Below are 11114 nucleotides of genomic sequence, written 5' to 3'. Positions count from 1 at the left end.
TATTTTATTGTTTTATTTTTAAAGAGAGCCTCCATAAGTTACCACACAATGGATTACCTGCCCCGTTTTTAAAAATGTAATTTTAAAACAGGGTCATGCTCAGTTGCCTGGGCTGGCCTAGAACTAGTGATCTTTCTGTCTCAGCTTCCCAAACAGTTGGAATTTTGATCAAATTAAATTTTCATATATAGTATTAAATATGAAAACAAACCATGTGAGCTTGTTATGGTGACACATTTTATTTAAAATTTTCTTCACGTTCAGGAACATGTATACACTACAAAACACACAAACACACACACATACACAATCACTTAGATCACATTAGCTCAATAAAATCTTTTCTGGACCTGTGACTTGGTGTTACATCCTTACTTCCTTGATATTACTTATGTTGTTTTATTGGACTAAAATAACTTTTTTACTGAAATTTATCTCCAAAAAATCTTTCTCTGTCCATGGAAAAATTCACATAAAATCTGTTTTAGGAAGATATACCATTTATGTTAATAAGTATATTTAAGCTTCCTGTTCTCGCTAAATTTATGGTACTTCTTACTTTGTGCCTTTTGCTATATCTGCTTGTTGCATAGGTTTATTAACATCTTAGTCTACTTCAGGTATGCTATTTTTATTAATGATATTAAATTTACTAAAGTTAAGATTAAACAATGAAATGGACATGAATTTTTATTTTAATAAAATAATATTGACTTTTTCTTGTTTAAAAACATCAGCAATGTTTTATTTAAATATTTTTGTAGAAATTGGAATCATTTTAGATAACTTTGTTATATGATATCATATATTTAATTGTGATGATTAAATGATATCATATATATTATATGAGATACATTTCATAATTTAATAAATAGGATTAATAAATAGAATTAATTAATATTTATTAACTTATGAAATGTATCTCATATAAAAATCAACCAATTTTAATAGTATTCTTAAAATGAACATAATCTTTATGTCAGATAAATTCCACAATAGCATGATATTCAATAAGAAAAGACTTTAGAGTCAAATATTTTGGTGACTGTGTCCTTCACATCCTTATTTCTCAGACTGTAGATCAGAGGATTCAACATGGGGATCACCACTGTGTAGAACACAGAGGCCACTTTGACCGTGTGCCTGGAGTTTTTGGAGTTGGGTACACAGTAGAGGAACAGGATGGTGCCGTGGAAGATGGAGATGGCGGTCAGGTGGGAGGCACAGGTGGAGAAGGCCTTCCGACGCCCACTGGCTGAATGCATCTTCAGGATGGTGACCACGATGAACATGTAAGACATTAGAATGAGGAGGAGCGTGCTGATTTCATTGAAGGTGGCAGAAATAAAAAGCAGGAACTGATTGATGGATGTATCAGAGCAAGAGAGGGCAAGCAGGGAGGAGAACTCACAGAAGAAATGATTAATTGTGTTAAAACCATGAAAACATAGGTGCAAAGCAGAGCATGTCAGTATCAAGGAGCACGTCACCCCCCAAGCATAGGACCCTACGACCAACAAGGCACAGAGCTTCTGGGACATGGCAACTGTGTAGAGAAGTGGGTTGCAGATGGCCACAAAGCGGTCATAGGCCATCACTGCTAGTAAAAAGGATTCAGTTACCACAAAGGTGCAAAAGAAAAAGAATTGGACTACACATTCAGCAAATGAAATGGTTCTGTCTTTTGCAACTAAATTCACCAGCATTTTTGGAGCGACAATGGAGGAATAGCAGAAATCCACAAAAGAGAGGTGGCTGAGGAAAAAGTACATGGGGGTATGAAGTTTGGGATTGATTTTGATGACAATAATCATCCCAACATTTCCTATCACAGTGACACTGTAGATGGCCAGAAAAATCAAGAAGAGTGGGACTTGCAGTTCTGGGTAATCTGAGAAGCCCAAGAGAGTAAATGTGGCCCCACTTTTATTTCTACCTGAGAGTATCATGGTTTCTGTTTGTTAGAATCAGAAAGTTAGCCTCGAAAACAAAACAGTAAGGATATAAGAACTTGATTTCTTCTTTTTACAGAGCCTAGAGAATAAAGAAAAATATCTTTTAATATCCAGGTGTTTACTATATATGAGAACTAGTGTCTACATTTTTATAATGCCATAATCATTTAAGCACTTTTAGATATAATTACTTCATTAAAATATGAATTATCAAAAGTAATTTTAGTATTTCAAAATAGAGAAAACTGAGATCAACTTATCATGTATATTTTAAAACAAATCTTCGCAGAAAATTTTCAGTTGTCATTGAAATTGATAAGTCTATAAAATATAATTATCATAGGATGACATCATCTCATCCCTGTAATCAGTAAAAATTCAGAAACAAATCACATTTGTTTTTATAGTCTGTGTTCACAAAGTGGCATAGATGGTATAACATAGGATAACAATCACAAATTTCACATTGTATATATTTATATACTGCCAGACATCACTTTCTTCTTTGAAATAGCAAATGTGACATTAAAATGATGCTTACTTGTTTTTTGCAGAAGATGTTATGCTTTTCAACTATTGGAGTTTTTATTACCAATATTTCTCACTGTCTAAAATAATAAAATTATAACTATTATAAAAAGTATCTTGGTTTAATTCTGTATTCTAGAGAAAAGGAAATCCGACTTTTGCAATCACATGCAGATAAAAATGATACTACACCTCTATGACTTTAGCCCCAGTCTTCACAGGACTACAAAGACATCCTGATTCAAGGCCCAGATATTAACATATTACATAAATTAATATTCACATTTTCAACTATTGAGCTAACTGGATATTGTGATTCTATGAAAACTAATGCTATCCCTTTGTATGGAGCACAGAAATATACTGGCAAGCAGCATCAAATGAAGCACATTCCAGTGGTAATTAGGGTGGTTTCTCATCCAGGAATAATTAAATCTATAAAAAACTGACATAGAAACATCCCTTTCCTTGGGTATCATCCTTCTCTGTTTTCTTTCTCACTTTCCTCTCTCTCTCCCTTTAAGACACTTAGTATATTCATTTGGTGCCTATGTTACCTATGAAGGTAAAGGATTAACAATTTTAGTACTGCACTACAGAGATATTTCATAGAAAAGAGTAATAAAAAATTATCATTATATCTATTTTTGGTGCCCAACACTATTCATATCCTTCTTTTTTTCTTCTTTTTTTTGAATGTGTGTATACTGGAGATTGAACTTGCGGCTATTCTACCTTCAAGTTATACAACCTCCATATATATATATATATATATATATATATATATATATATATATATATATATATATATGGAGAGAGAGAGAGAGAAGAGAGAAAGAGAGAGAGAGAGAGAGAGAGAGAGAGAGAGAGAGAGAGAGTGTGTGTGTGTGTGTGTGTGTGTGTGTGTGTGTGTGGTACTGGGGGTAGAACCCAGAGGCTTCCTAACTCTGGGCTACAGTCCCAGACCTATTTTATATTTTATTTGGGAACAGGGTCTCCCTAAGTTGATGAGAGCCTCATTCAGTACCTGAGGCTGGCTTTGAACGTGTATGATCCTCCTGTCTCAGCCTCCCAAGTGTGGGGGTTACAAGCGTGAACCACAATGCCCAGCTTATTTTTATATTTTTATTTTGAAACAGGGTGTTGCTTTGTTGCTGAAGGTCTCCTATGTTTCTGAGACTGGCCTTGAACCTATAATCATCCTGCCTCATTCTCACATGTATTGGAATACCAGCAGTGTGCCACCAAGTCTGGTAAAAGTTTATTTCTCCATTATTTCTAGCAAAATTATTTTTTGTTACACAATCCAAAAAAAATTTCAGCTGTCCAATTAATAAAGATATCATATCAAATGCAAAACTGAGAAATGCATTCAATAGTTATATATGTTCCTGCACTCATGAAATTCCCAGTTAAAGATAACCTCAACAAAAAATAGTTCATCACAAAGCCACACATTGTAATTATCACAATTATTTTAGACTTATCTAAGAAATTTAAAAATGTATATAAAATGTTATTATATAAAATTTTGTAATAGCTCTTGTGTCTAAAATGTTATTCTTAAATTCCTGGTAAATTAATTAGAATGCAATTATTATATTATTATATAATATATAATTTATTTTGTGTTTTGTAAATTTAACCAAAGCTGGTTTTATTAAATCTTTTTCGCAATATTATCTATTCAATTTCTGTTTTTTTAAATTTTACTTAAATATTTTTATTCTATTTTAACAAGATTTTTTTCAAAATTTACAAAGATGAAACAATATACAATCCCAGAATTCTCTGAGGTCTCCTATCTCCCCCTCCCTGGTACCTGTTTTCATGAGCATGAGGAGCTTAACTGAGTCGGGCCCTTTAATAAAATCTTCAGAACAAAGAGTGTAATTCTTGTTCCTTGATCATTACCACCTAGTTCTGAAGAAATTTCTAATTTCAAAAAGTCAGTTTTCATCTTTTCAAGTTGTTTTCTAAATAGAATCTTCCCCAATCTATCTTTATAATGTTAAAACAAACCTGCTGGTGGCAGGGGCACGACCTCCCGTGGTTGGGAAAGAAACAGTCATACTTATATCTATAGTTAACAGCCTTGGAGACAAGAACCCTAGAGACTGTCAAGTGCTCCATTCTCTTGAGGTCATAAAATAAACAATTAAAACTAATCACCTCAATCTGATGCAATCCTCACATACTAAAAATTTTAGAAATAAATTATAGCAGCATCAGGAACATTTTATTTGAAATAATTTAAATATTAAAGTCATCTTTCTCAACTCCTAACCAGTCCTATGTGCCCTAAATTTCAGCCATAAAATAGGTATAATTATAAGAATAATTATTATTGAATATTGATTAAGTGACTAATATCTGTCAGGAGTAATGATTTTCTGTATATCGTGCACTTTGATCATACTAGAACCTTATGGATAGATAGCTTTCACAATATCATGCTTCATGAAAGCTAAAGCAGCCGGGTGTGGTGGCGCACCCTTGTAATCCCAGGATTCGGGAGGCTGAGACCAGAGAATCGCAGTTCTCAGACAGCCTCAGCTACTTAGTGAGGCCCTCTGCAACTCAGTGAGACTCGGTTTCAAAATAAAGAATAAAACAACAACAACAAAAAATAGGGAAGGGGGTGTACCTCAGGGGTCAAATGCCTCTGGGTTTCATCCCCAGACCCACAAAAAAAAAAAAAGGAGTAAAGCAGAGATATTTAAAAGATAAACATTCAAATGGATAAATGATTTAATTTCTCTGAAATCTCCTCCCCATTTATTATTTTCCCCCTGTATGTTCAGCAGCTAGTCCGACCTCCCTCTTGCTTCTTAAAAAACAGCATGTGTTCCTTATTGCCTTTCTATCCCCTCTGACTAGAAATCTTTAAGCTTTTACTCACATGCTTCTTTTCAGTGAAACTATTTACAAATATATCAACGTTGGCATTAAAGTGCTTAGCACAGTTCACATGTGTTTCTTAAAGTCTTGATCTTAAATTCTTAATGGTATTGCATTCACTACATATTATTTGTTTCTGTTTGTTAGAAAATTTTTTAGGGAAAGCAAAAAAATTCATGGTTTAGTTTTCTGATCAATTCCAAGCTGCTAGATTAATATCTGGCATCAAGTGTAACACGAATAAATAAATATTGAGTAATAAGTACAACTTTCCATACAACTGAAATAGAGCCAAGCCTACCAGAACCGTGGGACAGAGTGAACAGAGAGAAATCAATACAAAATTTTGAATGTTTTTACTTGAAGTTATCATTAAAAATAAGTGCATACAATATGTTAATCAAAGTATAGTTACAAAAGTGGTCAGTCCAATGAAAGAAAACAAAATAAATATCCACTGATTTTCTTATGTCTAGTGAAAATCATTACAATGGAAATATTGAATTTTCAAAAGAGAACAAAGAAATGCTTGCAAGTGGACACCAGTATCTCAAATATTCTCTAGTTAACCTTAAAAGTAGCTTCCACAGAATTTTATCATGCTAATCCACTGATAAACCATGTTGAAATACCAATTATAACCAAGGCATGCTACTAATAAAAATAAGGAAGTAATTTTCCTTAAAACATTCCTCTTAAAATATATCTATTCTTTATAGTGTGATAAGCAAAACCACGGAACAAGGACTGTTGGAAGAGTATGCATTCTCTAATCAAAATTAAGATGTTACCATTTCAGAAACATCATTTTCTAGTAAGGAATTTTAGAATGGAGGTTGAGTACACAGTAAAGATATATAACTACTCATTGACTTATTAATTCATTGAGCAAGATTTTTGACAGGCTTATCCTGACCCAGGTGCCATCTTAAATACTGGAAATGATGTTTTATTGTTCAACAAATTTATATTTAAAACAGGGTACCTAAATAAGTAAATGTGTAATAATTTTAAACTAATGCTAAGAAAGTATATAACTAGCAGTTATTTTAATTAGAGAGGCCAGGCAATGCCCCAGTAAGGTGCCTTAGAGAAGAAAAGAATGAACTATGCAAATAGTTAAGGGCCACATGTTGTTTGTTGCAAAGCAAAGAGAAAATGCACTTATTTTAAATAGATGGTAATTTATTTATGTGTCTCAACAGCTCTGCAGTGTGTGAGGGTGTTGTGCATTTTCTTAATCCCTTTGTAAAAGTAGAACAAGGACAATGAAGGATGACATTAGTTGTTATAGTAGGAAAGAAATGGAAGCCTATCTGGATATACCTACATATATGCCGTTAAGCTGTTTTTAAGCTACTGATTTGGCGACTTAGACAATAAAGACATTTGGAAAGATATTAGTAAAACACTTTTGTAGTAAATTTTATTAACAAATTACTGCTAAACAATTTTAAGATTACAAAAACAATTTGGGATGATAAAACCAGTAAAGATGGATTATCATTGTTGAGAGCCCTTTAAATTTCTTGAGTTGTACCAAGGAAATAGCAACCATAATATATGTAAGCCATTGACAGAAGCCAGAAAACTAGTAACTGTAAGGATTCCTTGAAACACTGATTCTTTTCCCCTCTCCTAGCTGTATTTTTTAGCCAACTATTCCTGTGTGAGTTTGGGGAAACAAGAATATATGGAGTGCTAATGCTTTGAAGGGTCAGACTCTTGGTAGACACAGTAATTTCTAAGTGTCTTTTTGTTTGCTTCCTTTTTTTGGTACTGGAGATTGAATTCAGCTGCGCTCTACCTCTAAACTACACCCCCAGCCCTATTTTATTTTTATTTTGAACCAAGGTCTCACTAAAATGCTAAGGATGGCCTAGGGTTACAGTACTAGGTTACAGATATGCATCACAGTGTCTGGCTATGATCTTCTAAAATATATTTATAGGATATTATATTCCTCTCTCAATCTGTGTTACTAAAATTAAGTCGTTGATAGTTTATAAACATTATAACAATTAATAAAATAAACACTTGATTAAACACTCAGTCCAAGCCGGGCGTGGTGGCACACACTTGTAATCCCCACACTTGGGTGACCGAGACAGGAGGATCGCGCAGTTTCAAAGCCAGCCTCGCTGGCTTAAGAAACCCTGTTTCCAAATAAAATATAAAATAGGTCTAGGAGTGTAGCCCAGAGGTTCCATCCACAGTACCACAAAAAAAAAAAAACAGTCCAGATGTAGTTTAGTGGTAGAGTAAGTGTGTAGTATGTAGACACTGGGTTCAACGTCCATGACTAAAACAGAAAAAAAAAAAAAAAACCAAACACCTCCTACCAAATTACACCTAACAAAGATAATTATATATTCTTAATATCATTTAAAATCCAATCCAGCCTGGCATGGGAGGGGCATGGCTGTAATCCTAATCCCAGTACTTGAGAGACTGAGGAAGGAGAATGATAGGTTCTAAAACAGATACTGGAGAGAATGTGGAGAAGAGGGAAATCTAAAACATTGTTGGTGGGATTGCAAATTAATGCAAACTTACCATATGATCTAGTAATACCACTTCTGGATATCTACCCAAAAGAAAAGAAACCAAGCCACCAAACTAATGCATGTGTATCTATGTTCGTAGCCGCACAATTTCCCAAACTATGGAACCAGCCAAGATGCCCAACGACAGACGAAGGGATTATGAAACTGTGGGATATGTACACAACAGAATATTAGTCAGCCATTAAGAAAAACACACATCATTTACAGTGGAATGAATGGAACTGGAGGACATTAAACTAAGTGAGATTAGTCAATCACAAAAAAATAAGAAATCAAAGGCTTTCCCTAATATGTGAAAGCTAGGGAGAAATGGGTAACAGGAGGAACTCTAGATAAAGAAGGAAATCCTATCGATGAGCAAAATAAGGCGACCCAACTGAGGGGAGAAGAGAGAAATTCTCTAAAGCACATGATGTACTTAAACAAACGTATCAAAGTCAATCATTAAACCAAACATGGGAAGGAGGAAGGAGGAAGGAATAGGGTAGGAATTTGATAAGGGCTAATTGGGTGATGTGTGCATGTATGTCTCCAATATCTTTTATCCAATAAGATGTATGACTACAGTGCACCAATAGAAATTTTAAAAATAAATAAATAAATAAAAATAAAAAATAAAGACAATATTATGTATTTGCAAATAAATTTTAATTTTTGCTTTCTGCTTTTCTATAGGAGTGTTTTAGTTCCATTATTATATGCATAATAATAAATTTTCTCAATTTTTCACTTATTTTATTTTGTGTAGAGAACATATAATTTTTTAACATATTTCATAGAGAATATATAATTTACATTTCAACTTTTATTGATTTTTTAGTATGTGAAATTTGTTCCAATAGAACTATTTGTCCCAATATGACATTATTTTAAGGGAGAATACTTAAAATTTATGTTCAAATATGTAAGTTTTGTATATATAAGTTTAGTATTCAAATGTGCTTTGATATTTTGAGTGTTACCAAAGAGTTTTGTTTACTTAGTCATTCATTTAAATGTTAGAGCATAGTTTTAGAAATACAATTCCTCAGTATTCCCCAATAAAGTATTTATTACACTCATTATGAATGAACTATACTAGATAACACTTAGGAATTTCTCCAAAACTGATAATTTTGGGAATGCAAACTTTTGACTAATAATATCCAAGCATTATCTAGAAATACTGAAAAGACCCTAGAGGTTGTCCCTTATGGAACCAGTATCTATGATCTATTAGACAGTGAGCCTCAGTAGTACAATACTGAAATGGCACTAGAGCTGTAGCCTGTAATAGAGTTTAGGTCCTGTTTCAAGTCATATTAGTCATTTCTCAACTAGTTCTTTGAATGTCTGTTTCATCGTCTACCCAATAGACTTATTTGTTTCAATCTGGTGCGTTTCTTCCTGTAACATGACTGCTAAGTGCTTGACTTTCTAATCATGAAATTTAGGAACCCAGGCATTAAAGGTATCAGAAAAGAATAATTTTCCCTTTATCCTCTAGCATCTCCAACTGAATGTCCTACCCCAAAAAGACACAATACTTTAGCAACACAACACAGACATTGTTAAATACCATTCACTATTTATAATAAATAAACATTGATAAATCAGAGTCGCCAGCATTCTTTCAGTAAGTTTATTGCCCACACTACAGAATCTATTGTGTAGTGTGCAGTTTTTATGTATTTGTTTATAGAGAATTCAAAGAAATAAATGTTTTATACATAAAAATCTTGTGGAATTCATCTGAAAGTTCTTCGGTTCATTTGCAGTATTCTACTTTATTAGTTTATGGGTCACAATCATCTATAAGTGTCTCCCAGAATTACATGCACATGGTTCTAGAGACATTGTAATCTCTGCTCTAATCATTCATTAGGAAGAAAAATATCTCCTGAGGTTGATTCAGTGAAACATGATTTTCATGTCTACTAACTTCCAGAATGCATCTTTCACATCTTTGTTCCTCAGACTATAGATCAGAGGATTCAGCATGGGGTTGACAACTGTGTAGAAAACAGAGGCCACTTTGACTGTTTGCCGGGAGTTTTTGGAGTTGGGCACACAGTAGAGGGAGAGGATGGTACCATGGAAGATGGTAATGGCAGTCAGATGGGAGGCACAGGTGGAGAAGGCTTTGCGACGCCCGCTGGCTGAACGTATCTTTAACACAGTCACAAAAATGAACACGTAGGAAGTAAGGATGATCAGTAGTGTACTAACCTCATTGAAGGTGGCAAAGCCAAAGAGGAGCAGGAGGGGGATGTGTATGTCAGAGCTCGAGACAGCAATGAGAGAAGTGTATTCGCAGAAAAAGTGGTTGATTACATTAAATCCAGAAAAGTTGAGCTGAAGAGCATAGCAAAGGAGTATGAAGGGGCTAAACATACCCCAGATATAAGACCCAGCCACCAGCAGAGCACAGAGTCTTTGTGACATGGCCACTGTATACAGCAGGGGATTACGGATGGCCACAAAGCGGTCATAGGCCATCACTGCCAGTAAGAAGGACTCAGTCACCACAGCTGTGCAGGACAGGAAGTATTGCAGCATGCAGCTGAAGTAGAAGATGCCTTTATCTTCCATGACCAGGTTCTCCAGCAGCTTGGGAGTGATGATGGAAGAGTAACAGAAGTCAACGAAAGAAAGGTGACTAAGGAAAAAGTACATGGGGGTGTGAAGCTTGGGGTTGATCCTGATGATGACTATCATGCCCAGGTTTCCTACCACCGTGATGATGTACATGATGAGAAAGACGAGGAAGAGAGGAATCTGGAGCTCTGGGTAGTCAGTGAAGCCGAGGAGAGCAAAGGTTGTCTCCAGGCTCAGATTCCTTACCATCATCGCCATGGTTCCTTTCAATGGGTAAGTGTGGATGGAAACACTTGTGCCTGACAAATACAAGACAAATACAATGGAAGTGACAGTTATGACATGACTTTCTACGAGCATGACAGTCATATAACTGATAGAAAAGGTTTGCACAAAAATAAGCAAACTAGTGAAGGTTCCATGGGAGTATTTGAAGTATTTGCTTCAAAGAGCAGTGTATATGGCAACTGCATTTTGCTTATTTTCACAAATCAATTAAAATCAATGAGGGGATATATTTATAGGCTAAGCATTAAGCCAAATGCTAATAAAATCTAGGAAAACAGTTATGATCCCATTTCAGCAA

The 11114-nt window shown here is 34.5% G+C and overlaps 2 protein-coding genes across 2 annotated transcripts; both read right to left on the bottom strand.

The window, feature by feature from the left end:
- Positions 1-1007: 1007 nt before the first annotated feature.
- Positions 1008-1949, bottom strand: LOC308265446 (olfactory receptor 5D18; the record flags this gene model as incomplete). The annotated part of the gene is made up of 1 exon (XM_080699166.1): positions 1008-1949. One exon carries the CDS (start codon positions 1947-1949, stop codon positions 1008-1010), a length of 942 nt encoding a protein of 313 aa, XP_080555292.1.
- Positions 1950-9841: 7892 nt separating this feature from the next.
- Positions 9842-10786, bottom strand: LOC308265391 (olfactory receptor 5D14; the record flags this gene model as incomplete). Its single annotated transcript, XM_080699065.1, has 1 exon — positions 9842-10786. The coding sequence occupies one exon, from the start codon at positions 10784-10786 to the stop codon at positions 9842-9844; it is 945 nt and encodes a 314-aa protein (XP_080555191.1).
- Between the last annotated feature and the right edge of the window lie 328 nt (positions 10787-11114).

The sequence above is a fragment of the Muscardinus avellanarius genome, assembly GCF_963383645.1.
Source record: "Muscardinus avellanarius genome assembly, chromosome: 1".
Lineage (NCBI taxonomy): Eukaryota > Metazoa > Chordata > Mammalia > Rodentia > Gliridae > Muscardinus > Muscardinus avellanarius.
This window is presented reverse-complemented; position numbering and strand designations above follow the sequence as displayed.